This window comes from Lepidochelys kempii, chromosome 9 (genome assembly GCF_965140285.1).
Source record: "Lepidochelys kempii isolate rLepKem1 chromosome 9, rLepKem1.hap1, whole genome shotgun sequence".
NCBI classification, from domain to species: domain Eukaryota; kingdom Metazoa; phylum Chordata; order Testudines; family Cheloniidae; genus Lepidochelys; species Lepidochelys kempii.
In genome coordinates, this window is record NC_136388.1 from 33,687,823 (window position 1) to 33,709,441 (window position 21,619).

The following is a 21,619-nucleotide window of genomic DNA, read 5'->3' on the forward strand; positions in this document are numbered from 1 at the left end:
GTCTAAGCCGAATACAGTAGGAAACTGAATACAGATGAAATCTCACAAAAGAGATGTTCCAGTAAGCTTCTTTCACAGACTGGACTCCTTCTGAGTGTGGGCTCAATCCTTTCCCCTTGTACAGTTCTTGTTACCTCTAGCTCAGGTGGTAACTAGGGGATTTCTCATGACTGGAACCTCCAGGTTTAAGATGGATTCCAGTACCAGGTGACATGGTCATATGTCTTGTGAGACCCCAAGCCTTCATTCTTCCTGGTCTGACTCACAGGAAGGCTTGCAAGTAAACAGAGCCATTTACAACCAATTGTCCTAGTTGATGGGAGCCATCAAGATTCTAAACCGCCATTAATGGCCCACACTTTGCATAATTACAATAGGACCTCAGAGTTATATTTCATATTTCTAGTTTCAGATACAAGAATGATACCTTTATACAAATAGGATGACCACACTCAGTAGATTATAAGCTTTGTAATGATACCTTACAAGAGACCTTTTGCATGAAGCATATTCCAGTTACATTATATTCACACTTATTAGCATATTTTCATAAAATCATATGGAGTGCAAAGTCACATATGTCAAGTGCGTGTTCAGGAGAGGGATCCATATAGACAATATTAGTATTCCTGTATTAATAATGCAGAGATACCAACATTTAAAAAAAAACATCCTAGGTTAATTCTGAAAAGAGACTAGAGGATTTCCTTGGGGCTTTCCTATGCAAAGCCAGAGAAATTTTAGGTTTCAGAGTAACAGCCGTGTTAGTCTGTATTCGCAAAAAGAAAAGGAGTACTTGTGGTACCTTAGAGACTAACCAATTTATTTGAGCATGAGCTTTCGTGAGCTACAGCTCACTTCATCGGATGCATACCGTGGAAACTGCAGCAGACTTTATATACACACAGAGATCATGAAACAATACCTCCTCCCACCCCACTGTCCTGCTGGTAATAGCTTATCTAAAGTGATCATCAAGTTGGGCCATTTCCAGCACAAATCCAGGTTTTCACACCCTGTGTGTGTGTGTGTCCCCGGGAAAAAAAAGGGGGGGGGGTGAGAGAGCCTGGATTTGTGCTGGACATGGCCCACCTTGATTACCATGCACATTGTAGGGAGAGTGGTCACTTTGGATGAGCTATTACCAGCAGGAGAGTGAGTTTGTGTGTGTATGGGGGTGGGGGGGTGAGAAAACCTGGATTTGTGCTGGAAATGGCCCACCTTGATTATCATGCACATTGTAGGGAGAGTGGTCACTTTGGATGAGCTATTACCAGCAGGATAGTGAGTTTGTGTGTGTGGTTTTTGGAGGGGGGTGAGGGGGTGAGAGAACCTGGATTTGTGCAGGAAATGGCCCACCTTGATTATCATGCACATTGTGTAGAGAGTTGTCACTTTGGATGGGCTATTACCAGCAGGAGAGTGAGTTTGTGTGTGGGGGGGTGGAGGGTGAGAAAACCTGGATTTGTGCTGGAAATGGCCCAACTTGATGATCACTTTAGATAAGCTATTACCAGCAGGACTGTGGGGTGGGAGGAGGTATTGTTTCATGATCTCTGTGTGTATATAAAGTCTGCTGCAGTTTCCACGGTATGCATCCGATGAAGTGAGCTGTAGCTCACGAAAGCTCATGCTCAGATAAATTGGTTAGTCTCTAAGGTGCCACAAGTACTCCTTTTCTTTTTAGAGAAATTTTAGATGATATAAATATGAATATCTTAATTCTCCAAGCCTCACAATATGGCAGTTCAGCTAATCTTCTAGAATCTGTAGAGGCTCCCTTCCTCTCCTTGCAAATTTCTCCTCCATCCTTTCAGGTGCCCTCACCCTTACCTGCAGTTGTCTTCTTCAAAGAGAGAGATAGTAGCCTGCAAATTGTCCTGTCCTTTCCTCCTTACTGAATGGAAGCAGCAGCAGCAGCAGACCCATTGCCTCTGTGACATATTAAGGGGGCATCCCCTGTCTTTTCTCCATTGAGGGTCCCCAGTTGTGTCTCCTGCAAGTTGGGAGGGTTCACCTGAAGAAATGGAGGAAAATAAACTTGTTCCAAAAGGGCCTTCTAAATGTATTTACCTGTGAAAGTGCACTTCAGATCTTCTGCCAAACTCTCTGGAAACTTTTCAAAGTGTTTATACCAGCTTTGTAGATTGATGATGAAGTGAATGCTGAAAGAGGTTTTCAAATATCCCTCAATCAGCAAAGCCTTTCTACCTAAAACCAAAGTCATACTGCCATTTCCATTCCTGTGTTATAGCTAGTTTTCAAATAGTACTACTATATGCCGTTGCCCAGAATTTTCTCAACCTGAAACTATGCTAATTTATATGTTCCTATCTCCAGGCGGTGTCAGGAAATAAATCAATGGGGTAGACAGCTCCTCTATCTGATAAATGATTGGTACAAATGAGAGTGCTTTCAGCCAAAAATCTTTCACCTTCTCCTGCACATGCACTTGACATACAAGCTCAGAGCTCTTTATATAGCAGCCTCCAATGTGGTTGTGTGGATGCTCCCTCATGGATCCAAATGTTTGGACCCAGGGCATCTAAAGCACACATATAAAATAGCAATAGTCCAGAGCAACCCAGATATAGTTACCCAAAGTCTGAGATGGTGCTGAGCGGTCAGCAGCAGGTTTGTGGTGGCCAGCCTTCCTCCTAGCCACAAGGGAGTTGGATGTCAGCCTCCTAGCTCATAGAAAACCTCTTCAAATTTCTCCAAATTACACACACTGACTGATCTTTTTATAGGTTGCTCAAAACAAAGCTAATAACTCATAATAACCCCTTGCAAACTAACATTTCTCCTAACATCAGCAAGCAACTCCTAGTCATAACATCAGCAAAAACTCATAATCAGGAACACTCAAATCCAAGGTCAGTTATCCACACTTTCGCCCATTCTCATGATTCTTCCAATTTTATTTTCTATCCTTATTGTCAAAAGTGCAGCTGCAGCTATTTCCTGTGCTTATACAAAGCTCAAATTATTTCTAATAGTGTGGTGTTCTTGCTTCCAGCTAATGGTGGCTGAGTGCACAAAATGGCTGTGGTATTGTCAAATCAATTTATTTCGTAACAATGACTTACAGATACACAACTGTTTTTTTTAATATGCAGCAGAAGGAATATTGTATTAAAAGGAGAGAAATGTATATTAAACAGTATGTTTTGGCTGGAAAATTCGAACCAGAAAATTGCACAGTTTGTTGCTTCTATAGGCTGAGCTCATTTCACAGACCTGGGGCTTCTTTATACCACCATTCAACAAGCTGCCTGTGTGCCATCCTCCCCACCTCGTCTATTCAGGGACCCCTCATGCCAGGGCCTTTGTGTGCCTCATTTCACCTGTAACAAAATAGGAGATAGCTGTATTATATTTATGAATATTGTGCATTCCTCTCTGTGTGTGTTTGTGATGGGTTACTTACTATGAGGTGAAATCAAAAGGAGGTGTTGGAGAAATCAAGCAGGAAAGACAAAATTATGACCTAGGTAAGGAGCATCCCAGCAAACACTCAAACACAATAGGTAGTTACTTGCTGTAAAGAGGCTGCCTGCCTGGTGCCAGCAAGATTATACAGCTGTTTTTTCCAGGCTGAGACCAGAGATCAGTAGACACTGGTCAGTTAAAGATTTGCTCCTGTGGAAAGGGAAGGGGAGGGGAGGAGAGGTTGTCAGCAGACCCAGGTTGATTGAGACATGGAAAGAGGGTCTGTGGGGATGAAAATTAACTCTCAGACTCAGAAGAGTGGTCTGGAATAAGCTTGACCCACCTGAGATAGTTATAGAGAAGTTAAGATCCCTGTAGGACTCTGATGTTTTAACCCATTTGCTATACATATGATGCACCCTTTGGCAAATAAATACTACTTTGTTCTGAAACAGGTGTTTCTTTGTCACTGCAAACTTATTCTGTCATAGTCTCCTGGAGGAAATGAGCGTACAGATGCCAATACCAGTTTGACCTTCAGATTAACATGATTGGTAAATAGGAGGGCTGCAAGCCACAGATCCAGTCTGAGTGGTAGGATTGTGTTGTTCTCCCCAGTGTGAGGTGTAGGAAGCTAGAGCCTGTCACCTGAGGGGCGCACTTAAAAGCGGCCAAAAGCGCAGCTCGCTCTATAACCATGAAACTCCCCGTTCATTCCCTCCCCGCATACCAGGGACTCTATACAAACCCATTCTGCCCTCTGCCAGGGATTCTGTGTGCCTCCTTTCCTCTCATACCTTCACTTTCCCAGTCGTCCTCTTCCATTTTTTTTTTTGCTTTCAGGGTGTCAATATTTTGAACTGTATAGGGAGGGTGGATAGAGTTGATATGGAGGCATTGTTATTATGAATGATGTTAATGGCTGCCATCAACTCTTTGATCTGCAGATAATTACAGAGTAATTGAAGGTGCTTGTTCTGCTGACCAGATGGTGGGGACAAGTTGGATCTCCCATTTCTCCCTTCCTTTTTTTTATTTTTTTTATTTTTCAGTAAAATCAATAGGGTTCAGTCCAGTGATACCTAGAACAGTCCCTGAAGTTTTGGAATTGATTGAATGTGGTGTTCAAAAGTTCTCATGTTACTTTGAAACAGAGTAATGCCTTCAAGTAGAGTGTAAAGCTGCGCAACTTTGACTTAAAATGCTACTAGGAAACATCTGAGTCGTTACTGATTTGTTGTAATTTATATTGTGTTGTTTCAATGATGTGCTTATTAACTCTATTCAAACTAATTTTTCCATGCTACAGATTGATTATTTAAGTTAATTTTTAACTGGATATGTCCACTGTGGTGTCTTTGCTTTCATGTTACCCTTAAAAACTGAGGGAAATGTATTACAAAAAAGTTACAGAAATGTTTAACATTCTGCCTTAAGCAGACAAAATCAAGTAAAACGAGGCTTTTATTTTGTCACTTCAGTCTACTCTCCTAAGCTATTGCAGTTGTCTGTTATATATTTTATGGTACTTAAACTAAAATATAGTTTTATCGGAAAAAAGGCAAATTGAAGATCAACTTTAAGGCCTGGTTAAGTACTTTTTACTTAAGGCCATGTTAAGCAAATTATTCATTCATTTTTTGAGGTGAAATGGGAGTTTTGCCAGAGGAAGGAGTGCTGAATGAGACTCTAATGATGGATCTTGACTCTGGAATGTCTTCCATTTGTCAGTCAACTTGATCAGTAATATGAACAAATTCCACCCTAACTTAAATCCCATGTAAGCTTTCAGTAGGGTTTCATGAGACGTGTATGAGGGTGAAATTTGAACCATAGTTTCTATGTATTCAATATTTTTTACTTTACAAATAATAAAACCGTTTATTAGAAATTTTTATTTTAAATTAAAAACCTTTAATCTCTGTTTCTTTTCAGGTTTTGTGAATGATTCAGTTACTAAATGCATTGTGGCTTTACGCTTAACTGTGGTAGTAAAAGTCAGCACCTGCATGCCTGTGGGGAGCCACTCAGATGACTTTCAGTGTTTGGGAAAAGGAAAATGTATCACAAAACCATCTGAGGTAAGGTGAAACATTATCAAAAACCTTATTTAAAAAGTAGAGATTAAATGGGGTAGGACAAATATAGCTAATATGTTTAGACTAGTATTTCTATACTAATTCCATTGTGTGTGGGTGCGTACATGTATGCATGTCTATATGTTTCAAAAGCTGGTAAAGGTTACTGAATAATAACAGTGTACTTATCTGTCACATCATTTACAAAACTCAAGATCTGAAAAGCAAATAAATAAATAATTAAAGAGGTGAAGAATCAAACATTGCCCAGATAACAAAAAATGATTCATATCAAGTATAAAGTAATGTATATTTCATCATAACACAACCAAGTTAACTTTCACCATCAAGGAATACTTTTCTTCACTAGTGATCTCAAAATATAAACACACCCCCTTTTGAAACAGAAGCATTAATTGATATATGTTCACATGAATGATCTCCATCGTGTTGCACTGGAAATTTCTTAAATATTTAGGTAAAAGATCAGTAGAGTGGATACACAGCTTCCCCCAAGGACTATAGCCTGGCTTGAGAACAGAGGGGGCAGGGAAAGCAAAGGCTGCACTGAAGAGAGCTGAGTTGCAATAAGGGGTGAACCCAAATCTTCACGTTAACCCACAGACCTGTGCGATCTGGTTTGTGCAGCCCACGCAGCTCTGTTGTTTTTAAGGTTTTATGTAATCTTTCACCATTCTCACCATGTATGTTAGTCTGTGTAATGACTTATTCAGAAATTACAAAATGGTGCCACCAATTCATCTAAGCATAATATAGTGGGGTAGTTACCCTGCTCTGGCCCTGAAGGGGTTAAACCAGCCCTGGGAGAGGGCTGAGGCTGCGAGAGGGCTGCTGCTGGTGAAAGCAGCAAGCCTAGGCTGATAGGGCGTGGCCCAGCTGTGGCAGTTTCCCCTATCAGGCCACAGCTGGCCCTGATAAAAGGGCTATGAGCCAGGAGCTAGACACTCTCCCTCCAGCTTCAGAGGGAGAAGGACCTAGCTGCCTGAGAGCTTGAGGGTGCATGCAACTGAGCATGCCGGGGAAAGGCGAGAGGAGCTGGGGAGCTCCCGCCTGGCAACTCCCCAGGCTGCAGGCCTTGTCAAAGGCCAAACCAGGTACTGGGGTTGCAGAGGCTGCAGCCCAGGGGCTAGGCAAAGGCAGCAGGTTCAAACCACGTTTTGCTAATGGTGAATGGCTTATACACTGCAGTCTGCCCCAGTGAGCGGGGGGCTAGATGGTGACTGGCAGTAGCCATAGACTGAGGGGAGGTGGGGAGAGAGGTTTGGGGGTTCCTCTGGGTGGGGAGACCCAGAGCTGTGGGGTTACTGCAGGGGGAAGAACCCTGCTGTAGGGGAGCACCAGGGTCCGGGAGGGACACGGGGGCCAATGACGGGCGAGACACAGAACGGCAGAGGGCGTTCCAGAGGACAACCAGTGGGAGGCGCCGCCGGGTGCATCTTGCGTCGCTACACATAACTATATATCAGCTTGGGTAGAGACAAGGCAGAGCTATTTGAGTAAGGTTGAAAATCAAAAAAGATACACTAGAATTGGAAAACATACAGTGAAGGGTAACAAAAATTATTAGGGTTATGGAACAGCTTTCATATGAGGAGAAATCAAAAAGACTGGGACTGTTCAGCTTGGAAAAGAGATACCAAACAGGGATATGAGAGAGATCTATAAAATCATGACTGGGGTGGAGAAAGTGAATAAGGAAGTGTTATTTACTCCATCACATAACACAAGAACCAGGGATCGCCCAATCAAACAAATAGGCAACATGTTTTAAAAAAAACATAGTAGTATTTCTTCACATAATGCACAGTCAACCTGTGGAACTCGTTGCCAAGGGATGTTGTGAAGGCCAAAACTATAACTTGACTGAAAAAAGAATTAGATTTGTTCATGGAGGATAGGTCCATCACTGGCTGTTAGCCAAAATTGTCAGGGATGCAATTCCATACTCTGGGTGTCCCTAAGCCTCTGACTGCCACATACTGGGACTGGATGACTGGGGATGGACCACTACTTAATTGCCCTGTTCTGTTCATTCCCTCTGAAGCATCTGGCATTGGCCACTTTCGGAAGACACAGGATACTGAGCTAGATGGGCCATTGGTCTGACCCACTGTGGCCATTCTGATGTTTTTATGTTATGTTCTTCCTTACTATACCTGATTACTGTTGACTTCACTTCTCTTTCCCTTTAACAATACTATATTGAAGGACTATAGTAGAGATCATAGGAATTTCATTGATCACTTAGTGGTCTAAGAGTTCCTGTAGACAAAATAACATGCAAAGGAAAGAATTATAAAACCTTCTGCTAAATTCTGTTGTCTGGTTATCATTTTTACCAGTCTAGTCTGTGTTTCTTTGAATTAGGCCACATATTCTCCATTAGTTTATATGGAAAATGTCTTGTGTATATATATATGTTTTTTAACAACAAACATTTTAGAGCACAGTAAAAACCTAGATTAACTGTGAATATTTAATATTCACTTGGGAGATAAAAATAGTGGTGGCTGTTGAGCAAATATTAACATCTGTTAGCCTTCTGTGCACAGGAAAGTTGGCATGTTTGGGGAATTAAATAATAGCTCAGCTGCTACCATTTACTAATTTAAACTCGAAACAAAAGCACATTACTTTGACAGAAAATTATAGTTTGAACTGCAGTGATAATAATTGAACTGCTAAAATCCATATATCCATGACAGTATTAACATCTGGAAAAATGGAACAGCTTCTTCAGACCTGAAAAATAAAGTTTTTAAAATACTTGAGATAATATGCATGCAATTACTACAAGACAATTTTAGAAATAAAAGCTACTTTCCAGTTTAGGGCCTTACTGTAGTAGTTGTCTATCAGTGTTGTTCATTCAAGTAGTCATGTTTCCTATTTCATAAACTAGTTTAATTTTTTAATTTATTTCCTTCTAAATTTTAAATTTTTCTTTCAGAACCACAGCTTTCTAAATCACATAAGCTTCTTACATAATAATACATTAAACACTTAGTATGGGACATCATAATGTGAATATGTGCCCATTCTTTATTTAGTAAGAAGAATTATTTAATTTAGAATGGATAATTTTATTTGTTTGGATTTTTAACTGAATTAATTAACACTCCTAAAGCACAGGTACAAAAATTTTGAAACTTTATAGGAGTAGTTCAACCAAAAATCATGTGGAAGATAAAGCGTAAGAACTAGAATGTTCACTAAAAAAGGAGGAAGGCAGTACACGTCTCCCTTTCCTCTTTCTCCCTGTTTATTTTCCCAACTTCTCTCTCTCTTCTCCATCTGTTAATATGTTGTTATATTACATAGATCTGAAGATCTACATTGACTGATTGATACATTGATCTGTATCTGACTGTTTTGGAAGAAATGATGACCTGTTGGTGTATTCTGTGTTTCATTCATGAAGATGTGTGTATTATAATTTGTAATGAACCTATTTATATAGATCTTTGACCCGAACCATTTTACAAACCGTTTTACAAAAAAGAAAAAAGAAACAAAATTGGTTCAGTGCTATCAAATAGGGTCTGTCAACCTTCAACTTCAAAACCGCTTTCAATATCCACCACTCCACCTTAAAATCTTTGGAAAACAAATGCTCAGTATAAGCCTTGATGCAAGTTCTGGCAGTCATTAAGTCCAGGCCTTGGCAGACCGAAGGGGAAGTACTTTCCAGGAGTGAAGAACCCTCAGTGAGAATGCCCAATCAGTAGATCGCATTCATGTAATCATTACTAGTCTTTGTTGTTGTAGTGGCATAGAACCACATAAACAATCAGTCTATAGGGACAGCAAGGCATCACACCATTTAAAGTTTTATAGGTTAAAACTCAGAACATGGAATTATTTTTGCAAACAATGGCCTTTTTCATTGAAAAATTTCAAAACTCAGGTTTTTTGATGAGCTTTATAGCTGGTAGAGAAACGACATACATTTTTCATGAAAATAATGAAAAAAGGATAATTTTTTGTCAGAAAATTTCAAATTTCAAACTTTTTTTGCAGCAGCTCTAAAAATGAATGCATTAAACCTCACTCAGAAATCATTTGGTATCAGTGCCAATCAAACAGAACAGATGTAACATTCTGCCTATGATAAACATGGCCAAACAGCCAGGCAGATGTATTTTTAAATTTTAGAATAGTCTTAAGGTATGTCCCTCCTTTTAGAGTGTATTACAGTTATGCAATCCAGTCTTGATATGACAAAAGCTTGGATGACCTTGATGAGATCTGTATCTGAAAGAAAATGTTGCAACCTTTTTGCCAAGCACACACGATGAGTTGTTTTTTGGTTAAGTGCTGAAACTTGTAACATCCAGCAGCTTCTGAACTCCAACTAGATATCTAGCTTGTAAGCCTGCATAAGAAATGATAGGCTTTGCTATTTCTTCAGATTGTATCCTGCACCTTATAAGCATCACCTTTGACTTTTCTGGGGTGAACCTCAATCAACTAATCCTCATCAACACCCCAATCTCTGTTAGACATGAAACAAGTCATTCAGCTGCACTGGCTGTGCTAGAAGAGAGAGAAATATAAAGTTGGATGTCATCTGCATACTATAGACAGCACATGTATTTCTAACCTCCTAAAAGTCCAAATGGTCATTGAACAGGAGAGGGGACAGAATGGAACTCTCTGTGTGTCTGCATGGGAGAGCCCTTGAGGGAAATGAGTAATTGTCTAGGATTACTCTCTTGGTTCTCTTAAGGAGAAAGGAATGGAGTCACCTGAGGGTCTCCATCTATTAGTGCTAGGCTCTGTAGGGGAGAAAACACACCTGATTGTGTTGCCCGATTTGTTGAGTGGATATTGATTATATCAATTTTCCTTTAGAGTTTCCAGTTAAACTCCCAATTGACAAAACAGTTAAACTTCTTGAGGTTTGCCAGGTTCCCGCCCCAGAGTCAAACACAACAGAAAGATTAAGTTCAATTTCAAATTCAGTTTCTTGTTGGGGACCCGGACGTGCACAACAGTGGCACTCAGAGTAGAGCTGAGATTTTAATAATTTTGTTAATACAGTCAGTAAAACACAAATGTTCCAAACCAAATGAGAATGTAACTATAGTGCAACATGAGCCTGATGTCCCACATCATCCCATATGCATACCCTCACAATTCTCATGGAGATCTAGAGGTAGGAAGGCAGGGTCCTATCTGATCTCTGGCATGCTAAGCTAGTCTGGTGGTCAAGGTCCTGAGAGCTCTCTAGCTTCTGTGGTGGTTGGGCCAATTATAGGGTCCGGTGGCTTCCGTGAATATGCATATAAATATTCTGCTTCGTCTATCCGAAACTAAATACCTCACCCTGATAATATTGGGGTGTCCTTATCCTATAGGTTAGCATATTAGTTATCCCAAGTCCATTGTCATATATGTCAATTAAGTTGCCATAACAATCCTGCAATTATGTGTTTGCGGATGTTCTTATCCCAAAATACTTGAAATACGTGTTAGTTATTTCATGCACAATTAGCAAATTTGCAACTGTAAACCAAGCAAAAATCTTATGTTAGGTTCTCCTATAACTCTGTGTTTTTATTGGTTAACTTTCTTATGCTAAGGTTTGTAGGTCTAAAGCCTCATGCTAAGTGCTCAAGCTGAGTTTTACAGGGTTTGGGCCTGTAGGTTCGTTGCATTACCACTGGATACAATATTTATATTCTGCAGGCTACAATGATCAGTGATAACTAAGCCAGGTAACATATCTAAAAGAATCAGGAATGGTGATCATCAGTGATCACAACTGGTACAGTTTATGATATGCTCTCTAACACTAACTAGGGCCACAGCTGTCCCAACAGTCTTCCTCCAAAAATGAAAGTTTGAGCCTAGGCGATAGCTGAAGAGATTTTTTTCTTGATCAATGGTCTAACAATTGTTTCTTGGAAAAAGAAGCTGGTATCTTGCGGATGCCCCCGACACCACCCTCCACCGCAAAGGAGTTTATGTGGCCCTTACATGCACAGGAATAGATGGAAGGGCTCAGATTATGTCCCCAGCATATTTGCCTATTCAGTCAAAGGGTGTGTAGACTTCATTTTTGGAGGTGGTGGAGGCAGTTACATATATTGAGTCAAAAGGAGATTTACTAATTCACTCCATCATTGGCCATTTCTTTGCTCACTGTACCTTATCACACCAGTTCCAAGAGGCTGAAATATTTGTTTATGTGGTTGTCAAGGTTCCTTCCCCACTCTGAACTCAAGGGTACGGATGTGGGGACCTGCATGAAAACCTCCTAAGCTTACTTTTACCAGCTTAGGTTAAAACTTCCCCAAGGTACAAACTATTTAACCTTTTGCCCTTGGACTTTATTGCTGCCACCACCAAACGTCTAACTGGATATATTACTGGGAAAGAGTCCGTTTGGAAACGTCTTTCCCCCCAAAAATCCTCCCAACACTTACACCCCCTTTCCTGGGGAAGGCTTGATAAAAATCCTCCCCAATTTGCATAGGTGAACACAGACCCAAATCCTTGGATCTTAAGAACAATGAAAAAGCAATCAGATTAATAAAAGAAGAATTTTAATAGAAGAAAAAGTAAAAGAATCACCTCTGTAAAATCAGGATGGTAAATACCTTACAGGGTAATTAGATTCAAAACATAGAGAATCCCTCTAGGCAAAACCTTAAGTTACAAAAAGACACAAAAACAGGAATCTACATTCCATTCAGCACAGCTTATTTTCTCAGCCATTTAAAGGAATCAGAATCCAATGCATATCTAGCTAGATTACTTACTAAGTTCTAAGACTCCATTCCTGTTCTGTCCCCGGCAAAAGCATCAAGAGACAGAGAGAGAGGCTTTGTTTCTCCCTCCCCTCAGCTTTTGAAAGTATCTTGTCTCCTCATTGGTCATTTTGGTCAGGTGCCAGCGAGGTTATCCTAGCTTCTTAACCCTTTACAGGTGAAAGGGTTTTTCATCTGGCCAAGAGGGATTTTAAAGGTGTTTACCCTTCTCTTTACATTTATGACAGTGGTTCTCAAATTGAAACATTTTTTTTTGTTGGTCCTACAAAATAAGCAGATATCCAACCCCCATTTTTCTGGCCAATGAAGTAATACTGTTAAAAATAATAGGTTATTTGGAGATCATTCCTGAAATGTGTTCTGCCCTCAATCCCCATTCAAATCAGCATAAGTCAAAGATCCAGGGAATTCAGTTTTAGTATACATCTGTTATTAGCATAGCGCATACTGAAAACAGACAAGTGAATAATAATAATAGGGAGCATATTTATTACGGGAATACCTTGCAATGGGAACTGCTTCTAGCACACTGTAGCTTATGGCTAACTACCAGCAGCAGGTAGAGCTATTGGACCTAGAGAAGCCATAGAGAGGTCAGTTCCTGAAAGAGACAGATTCCAAAGTATTACAGGCAGAAAGAATGAGAATTAGCAATATCCTTCATAAGTCTTCGCTACAGATAAAATTTGGGCTCACAACTATAACTATTCTTTAATTTCTACAGAAAAGTCCTTCAGTTCTTTGGAACATACTGGGGAAACAACCCTAACATTTATGATTATCTACGTGCAACCAAGCTACTTTAAAAATCATTCTAGACTGAGGATAATCAGCCAAGGCATCAATTATGTTTCTGATTTCCAAATATAATTAATTTATGAACAGTTTTTTACCCCATTGAGAATAAAAATGTCATTTTATTTATTTCTCCTCCTTACTGATTTTTCTAACAGAAGTTTTCTTGCTCTTTAGCCCTACAGTTTAAAGACTGGTTTCAGAGTAACAGCCGTGTTAGTCTGTATTCGCAAAAAGAAAAGCAGTACTTGTGGCACCTTAGAGACTAACCAATTTATTTGAGCATGAGCTTTCGTGAGCTACAGCTCACTTTTATTTGAGCATGAGCTTTCGTGAGCTACAGCTCACTTTTATTTGAGCATGAGCTTTCGTGAGCTACAGCTCACTTCATCCGATGAAGTGAGCTGTAGCTCACGAAAGCTCATGCTCAAATAAATTGGTTAGTCTCTAAGGTGCCACAAGTCCTCCTTTTCAGTTTAAAGACTGGAAACTGATTCAGAACCAATATGACTAGTGTAGTTTTAATTACCTTGATTCTGGGAGGTGCATGCTAAGTTGAGTGGGATGTTTTTGACACTGTTTTTCTCATCCAAGGTGAGACATGCCCTGGAATGGCTTTGTGATTTTTTTAGTGATATAGCAAGCATCTGCCAAAATTATATATACTCAACGTGACTCAGCCATAGTGTCAAGTTTCCCACAAGGCTGATCATCTGTCCTTCTTTTTGCAAAGCTGAAACTTTAATTTTATTTATCTTTACTACATGCCCTTTGTGATTTTCTGTTTTTTTTATCTGTAATTCATTCTGTTTGTGTAATCTAGTCTTCCAAGATGCAGAGCATGTTTTTAGAAGAATGTATAAAAGGCCTAGTGCCATGAATAAGCTAAAAGCTCCACTGGCTGTAGTCGCTGCTTCCACTGCCAACAGGAATATTAATGACCAACTTTGTTTGTTTATGTACCTCACCATTTTGCTTCAAATGCATTTTAATGCAAAAGAAATATGCTACCACATCTGCTTAACTGGAAAGTAAATTATAATTAACAGTTTCCTGTAGTATAAGTACAGAGGCATGCTGTAGAGCGTGTAAATCAGTAAACAAATAAATTTGGTCCAGATCAAGAGCTCATTACCAAGCTTTTACTCATTCCTTACTCAGGAAAACTCCTGAGTAAGGAATATGTTGGCCCCCTATGTTTGGATGGAGTCAAATATTATTTTCACCAGCTGTTGAATACAATGTAGTAGTAAAATCAAAAGGGCTTCCAGGGTATAGATTCCCTTCCAATTTTTGCTGTACTGATGATGAGAGGAGTGCAATACACAGTCCTCTGGTCCAAATTTTGTTGAGAGAGTGGATTCTGAGTCAAGGTTGCATCCTCTTCCGACAGATTTTCTGCCTGTGTAGGAACACCATCTCCCCAAATAACATTAGATAGGCCAACAAAAGCCCTTGTCCATCAACATAGCTGTGTCTACACTGGAGGTTTTGTTAGCATAGTTTTGTTGGTCAGGTGTGTGGTGTTTTCCACTCTCCCCCCATTAACATAGCTATGCCAGTATAAATTTTAAGTTTAGACGAAGGCTTTGATTCATACATGAAAAATATACTTTATTAGGTATCATCTTTGTATGCTTTGCAACATACATGCATGATCTTTGTATTTTTGCCAGTATGGGCTAACAATGAGGTTGGAATAATGGCACGTAAATCGTGTGTAACTAGCATCTTTAACCTTCTAAAGAAATGCATACTTTTTAAGATCTATATTATGCTGAAGGAATCAATTACAGTTTAAGTAGCATAAACTTTTAGTTTAACAATAAAAAAAACTTGATCTTCATACATCATTTTTCCTTAACATTAATAAATTTTCATAATATGGTTTTGCAGAACGTCACTATATTACATTCAAGTTACAAAAATAAATCTATGATTATATCATTAGAATAAACCAGAATTTACAAAAAGGGTTTTTTCAGTGTGTCCATTTTTGTCACATGCAGAACACAATATAACTCCAGACTGTGCCATGATATATACTGTGGCAAATTATAACAAACATGTTTTCTATCCAAAGTTTAAAAACCTGTAAGAAAACGTATTTGAATATTTACCCCAGTTTCAGTCATTGGTGGTCAGCCACTAATGTAACTTCACAGTGAAACCCTTCGGTAAAGCTCCCCTATAAACCACCATATGTGCCAGTACAGTTTACCCTGGTTTCAAGTTGGGGCTGCTGCACCAGTGCTAATTGGATCCTATAGTAATTTTCCCTGTCTATACTAGGGGTTTGTGCTGGTGCAGAGATATTGGTGGTACCATTCTGTTTAGGATTACGACAATGTCTGAAATTCCCCATGTAGAAAAATCGAAGGAGACAACTGAAAAATAATATGCAGTGCCTTTATGTATGTAGCAGTAAATAAATATAAATGCACTAATAAATGCTTCAAGATTCAGAAGATGTTACTGCCTATCAGAAAAGTTATCAAAACGAGACACAGCTGACCTAGCTGCTAAAGTTATTTAATTCCTTCTGAAACACGCAAATGTTCTGGTGTGTTTTCTCTGAATGACATCAGTATGATACCAGCTCTATTCAGAGGCAATACTAGAACAGCATATTTTCTGGACATTATTCAGTATGTCATTTAGCACTGAAGCAATTACCACTATTAGCATTTAAGTCATCACAAATAGGATTTCATTAAGATAAATGACAGGAAGGCCACACCTCTCCTGATGCTACTGTTTTAGTCTGTCTGGTTGCATTCAGATGCAATAAAACAGTGCATGTACTGATATACGTTCTGATGGCAGTCTTCACAAACAAAGAATCATAGAATAACAGAGTTGGAAGGGACCTCTGGAGGCCATCTAGTCCAACCCCCTGCCCAGAGCAGGACCAATCCCAACTAAATCATCCCAGCCAGGACTTTGCAAGTCTGACCTTAAAAACTTCTAAGGAAGGGGATTCCACCAGCTCCCTAGGTAACGCATTCCAGTGTTTCACCACCCTCCTAGTGAAAAAGTTTTTCCTAATGTCCAACCTAAACCTCCCCCACTGCAACTTGAGACCATTACTCCTTGTCCTGTCATCTGCTATCACTGAGAATAGTCTAGATCCATCCTCTTTGGATCCACCTTTCAGGTAGTTAAAAACAGCTATCAAATCCCCCCTCATTCTTCTCTTCCGTAGACTAAACAATCCCAGTTCCCTCAGCCTCTCCTCATAAGTCATGTGTTCCAGTCCCCTAATCATTTTTGTTGCCCTTCGCTGGACTCTCTCCAGTTTCTCCACATCATTCTTGTAGTGTGGGGCCCAAAACTGGACACAGTACTCCAGATGAGGCCTCACCAATGTCGAATAGAGGGGAATGATCATGTCCCTCGATCTGCTGGCAATGCTCCTACTTATACACCGCAAAATGCCATTGGCCTTTTTGGCAAAAAGGGCACACTGTTGACTCATATCCAGCTTCTCGTCCACTGTCACCCCTAGGTCCTTCTCTGCAGAACTGCTGCCTAGCCATTTGGTCCCTAGTCTGTAGCGGTGCATGGGATTCTTCCATCCTAAGTGCAGGACTCTGCACTTGTCCTTGTTGAACCTCATCAGATTTCTTTTGGCCCAATCCTCCAATTTGTCTAGGTCCCTCTGTATCCTATCCCTACCCTCCAGCGTATCTACCACTCCTCCCAGTTTAGTGTCATCCGCAAACTTGCTGAGGGTGCAATCCACACCATCCTCCAGATCATTAATGAAGATATTGAACAAAACTGGTCCCAGGACCGACCCTTGAGGCACTCTGCTAGATACCGGCTGCCAACTAGACATGGAGTCATTGATCACTACCGGTTTAGCCCGACAATCTAGCCAACTTTCTACCCACCTTGTAGTGCATCCATCCAGCCCATACTTCTTTAACTTGCTGACAAGAATACTGTGGGAGACCGTGTCAAAAAATTTGCTAAAGTCGAGGAATAACACTTCCACTGCTTTCCCCTCCTCCACAGAACCAGTTATCTCATCATAGAAGGCAATTAGATTAGTCAGGCATGACTTTCCCTTGGTGAATCCATGCTGACTGTTCCTGATCACTTTCCTCTCGTCTAAGTGCTTCAGGATTGATTCCTTGAGGACATGCTCCATGATTTTTCCGGGGACTGAGGTGAGGCTGACCGGCCTGTAGTTCCCAGGATCATCCTTCTTCCCTTTTTTAAAGATGGGCACTACATTAGCCTTTTTCCAATCTTCCGGGACTTCCCCCCGATCGCCATGAGTTTTCAAAGATAATGGCCAATGGCTCTGCAATCACATCCGCCAATTCCTTTTGCACTTTCAGATGCAGCGTATCCGGTCCCATGGACTTGTGCACGTCCAGTTTTTCTAAATAGTCCCGAACCACTTCTTTCTCCACAGAGGGCTGGCCACCTCCTCCCCATGCTGTGCTGCCCAGTGCAGTAGTCTGGGAGCTGACCTTGTTCGTGAAGACAGAGGCAAAAAAAACATTGAGTACGTTAGCTTTTTCCACATCCTCTGTCACTAGTTGCCTTCCTCATTTAGTAAGGGGCCCACACTTTCCTTGGCTTTCTTCTTATTCCCAACATACCTGAAGAAACCCTTCTTGTTACTCTTAACATCCCTCGCTAGCTGCAACTCCAGGTGTGATTTAGCCTTCCTGATTCCATTCCTACATGCCCAAGCAATATTTATATACTCATCCCTCGTCATTTGTCCAATCTTCCACTTCTTGTAAGCCTCTTTTTTGTGTTTAAGATCAGCAAGGATTTCACTGTTAAGCTAAGCTGGTCGCCTGCCATATTTACTATTCTTTCTACACGTCGGGATGGTTTGTCCCTGTAACCTCAATAAGGATTCTTTAAAATAGAGCCAGCTCTCCTGGACTCCTTTCCCCCCGTCATGTTATTCTCCCAGGGGATCTTGCCCATCAGTTCCCTGAGGGAATCAAAGTCTGCTTTTCTGAAGTCCAGGGTCCGTATTCTGCTGCTTTCCTTTCTTCCTTGTGTCAGGATCCTGAACTCGACCATCTCGTGGTCACTGCCTCCCAGGTTCCCACTGCCTCCCAGGTTCCCACTTTTGCTTCCCCTACTAATTCTTCCCGGTTTGTGAGCAGCAGGTCAAGAAGAGTTCCGCCCCTAGTTGGTTCCTCCAGCACTTGCACCAGGAAATTGTCCCCTACAGCTTTGTTTCATAATGAAAGCCAAAGTATTTTAGATAGAGGCTTTCATTTACATTGGTGTAAGTCAATGACTTCAGTGGAGTTACTCCAGATTTACACTTGTCTAAATCAGAGTAATATTTGGTCCATACATTATAGTAATTACCCAAAAATTTGAACGAATATTAAGTCTTTCGGAGCAAGAAAGAGGCAGGCATCAGTTTAGGTCTGGACATAGTTAAGGACAAATCTACGATAATTAAGAATGCAGAATGAATTATCTGTCTCAATGTAGTTTTTATAGTTTCTCTTGCTTGTTGTAAAAATGATATCAGAAATCCAGCATCTGATACAATGATTATTACTCTTATTTATTTCCAGTAGTACCCACTTAACTTGTTTTGGCTGTAGGTACAGTATATCACTAGAAAATAGCAGAGAATTTATATTTTGGATTTGCTAATAAGAAATTGGTTTGATTTCAATTTAATTGCTACCCAAATCTTTGTGTATGCTGCTGTTCTAGATTTACACTCCATATTATAGTTAAGTAAAATACACAGAAGAATTGTATATAAATTACGTTATTTGTTTTGAATTGTTTAGTTATCATTCTGTTTAGGATTACAACAGTGTGTAATTTCTTCTTCCCTTTGTGTGGCTTTTGTGCTCACATTAATGAGCACATGTCACCTACTCACGAAAAAAATATAACACCGTGATTTGGAAAAAATGAAAATGACTATCTAATAGCAAATAATGACACCTAATTATCTCTGCAGAATAACTTCTGTGAATCCCCAAACTGTTATGTATCATTAGAAATTTAAGTTTGAAGTGTTGCAACCCTTTTCATTGTCAAAATTTCAAAAAAACCATTTTGTTACTGTATTTTATGGTAAATTGCTACTACATATCTTCTGACATCATCATCATTATCCTTAGCTTTTTAACTGTCCATTTTGTTAAGATTAGTGAGTAAAACACTTTTGAATTTTATGCCTCTCTTACTCCGGTACCTATTATAACATAGTGACTAGTATTCTGTGCATATGAGATAGTAGATCTCCATGTTTAGTTGAGTAGACATGAGGGTGGAAAAACATGATTTTCATTAGTATTTTAATTTTTTCCATTATGCTTTTTCTAAATAAATTACTACTCACATCTTTTATAACTGAGATCTGTGCTGTACTTTGGTCAGTTTAGATATATATTTGAACACCCTGAAGTTTGGTGAAGTTCACACTGGATTCTGATGCAAACTTCATCACTGACCCCAATCTCTGTAATAAGTTGAATCAAAACTCCAGATGCAAGCATCTGCAGACTGTGTGGAAGTTGACATCTGGGTCTTAATTTAAACTCTGTGCCTGAAGCCCTCCTCTGCCTAAGCAACACCATTCTCAAGGCTATTGTAATGTCATTGGGTGTAAGCAGAACTCCTCATTTACTTCAGTGTAAAAAGAAAAGGAGTACTTGTGACACCTTCATCCGATGAAGTGAGCTGTAGCTCATGAAAGCTTATTCTCAAATAAATTTGTTTGTCTCTAAGGTGCCACAAGTACTCCTTTTCTTTTTGCGAATACAGACTAACACGGCTGCTACTCTGAAACCTGTCATTACTTCAGAGTGGTCTTCTGCTTAAAACTGATAACATGATATGGCTCTAAATCACAATTTGCTGCTCCTTTACTGCAGATAACTTTCTGTGTTGTACTGTTATGTCCTTTCCTTCCCCTAATATACTCAGCCATGCAGGGCTGAACTAAGGCAATCTAGTGCCCCTGTGGTTCTGCCCTGTCCTATGGCCCCACCCTTACTTGTGCTGGCAGCAGGATTCAGAGTTAAATTGAATGGGGTACTGTTTAAGGGTGTGTGCAGACCAAGACAAACGTTAGTTAAGTCAATTCATATTTTCATTACATACATGCAGGAGTGCTGGAACAATTTTTATAGTGGGGTGCTGAGAGACATTTACACACTCTAAGCCCTGTATATAATGGAAATCACTTCAAGCCTCACACAATGGGATTCCAGTTCTAATTGAGATGTTTGGGCACTAATAATAATAATAATTAATAATAATACCTAGCTCATAAATAGTGCTTCTCAAAGCACTTTATAAAGGTCAATATCATTATCATTTTACAGATGAGTAAACTGAAGCATAGAGAGGAAATGACTTGCCCAAGGTCAATAATTGGTCAATAATCCAATGGCAGAGCCAGGAATATAACCCAGTTCCAGGCCAATGCTCTGTCCACTAGGCCACATTGCCTCCCCATCACACAAACACTACCATTATTATACAAATATTGGCTCAATTTCAGGAAAGCACTTAAGCATAACCTGGAGTTTATCTGGAATTGCAACTTTTCTGAGATGTTTTATCCCTTGTTTCTCAGAAATAGTTGTATTCCAAAAGAGGGAGAATAGTCCATCTGGATCATTGCGTTGTGGGTTCCATTTCTTTTTGTGTAGACTGCTCTAGAACAATAATTTTCTAGAGTTTCGGGATTCTTAGATTAGCAGCACTTCAAACAAAGCCGAAACCCACACTATAAAACTCCTGTAGCTTGGTAGAAAAGCCACCAGGCTTTTGAGTATTTTTATGAGTTAAATGTGTGAGAACCGTATGTAAGCAGAGAATGACTGCATAATGAACTGGCTAAACCATTCTGGCTGAATTTTTCCTGAGGAAGACATGCAATATGGATTTCATCCCAAAATTGGTAACATTTGACAAAGTTATAATCAACTGAAAATTAAGTTTTATGATGTTGAAGTGTCAGGCAACCTTAATAATAGATGGTGCTACCAGATCTTCCTACCATAACGTGCACATGCATAAATGTTAATGAAATATACCTGCAAAAAACACTGCAAGTGAAATTGAAAATGACCTCAGGACATTGACTTCTAATGGTGTAAATTAGGATTAGCGAATTTGGCTTTTATAAAAGTTGGCGAAGCATTGGTTTCATATGTACAATCAGTGGCAAAGTACACCAGGGAAAGCAGCCTTCCCAAACCTCCACAGTCCACAAAGCAGTATTAGTTTAGTCAGCAAAGTTTGAAATGCCTTGTAATTTAGAAATGATGAATACATTTACCTGTAAAGGTGATAAAGCAGAATAGCAAGTCTTTGAGTCTTGATCAGGTCTAACCTCTGGCAAAGCAGTTTGCTGAGGGGATTGATATTGGAATGCAAAGCCTTTCCTACACACCATGACTTTTCAAGTAAAGCTCAGGTTGGAAGTGAAAACATTGTGACATATGATAGATGTTCGATGGCCTGTGTAAAAAAAAGTTGGTAGTTCATTGTGTA

General features: G+C 39.8%; 1 protein-coding gene across 2 annotated transcripts in view; it reads left to right on the top strand.

Annotated features, from left to right (window-relative positions):
• DNER (delta/notch like EGF repeat containing) overlaps positions 1 to 21,619 on the top strand; it is a 276,274-nt gene that overhangs the window by 173,553 nt on the left and 81,102 nt on the right. For both annotated transcript variants that reach the window (XM_073359834.2, XM_073359835.2), the window contains exon 5: positions 5,368 to 5,513. In XM_073359834.2, coding sequence (XP_073215935.1) covers positions 5,368 to 5,513 — 146 coding nt within the window. The remainder of the gene's footprint in view (positions 1 to 5,367; positions 5,514 to 21,619) is intronic.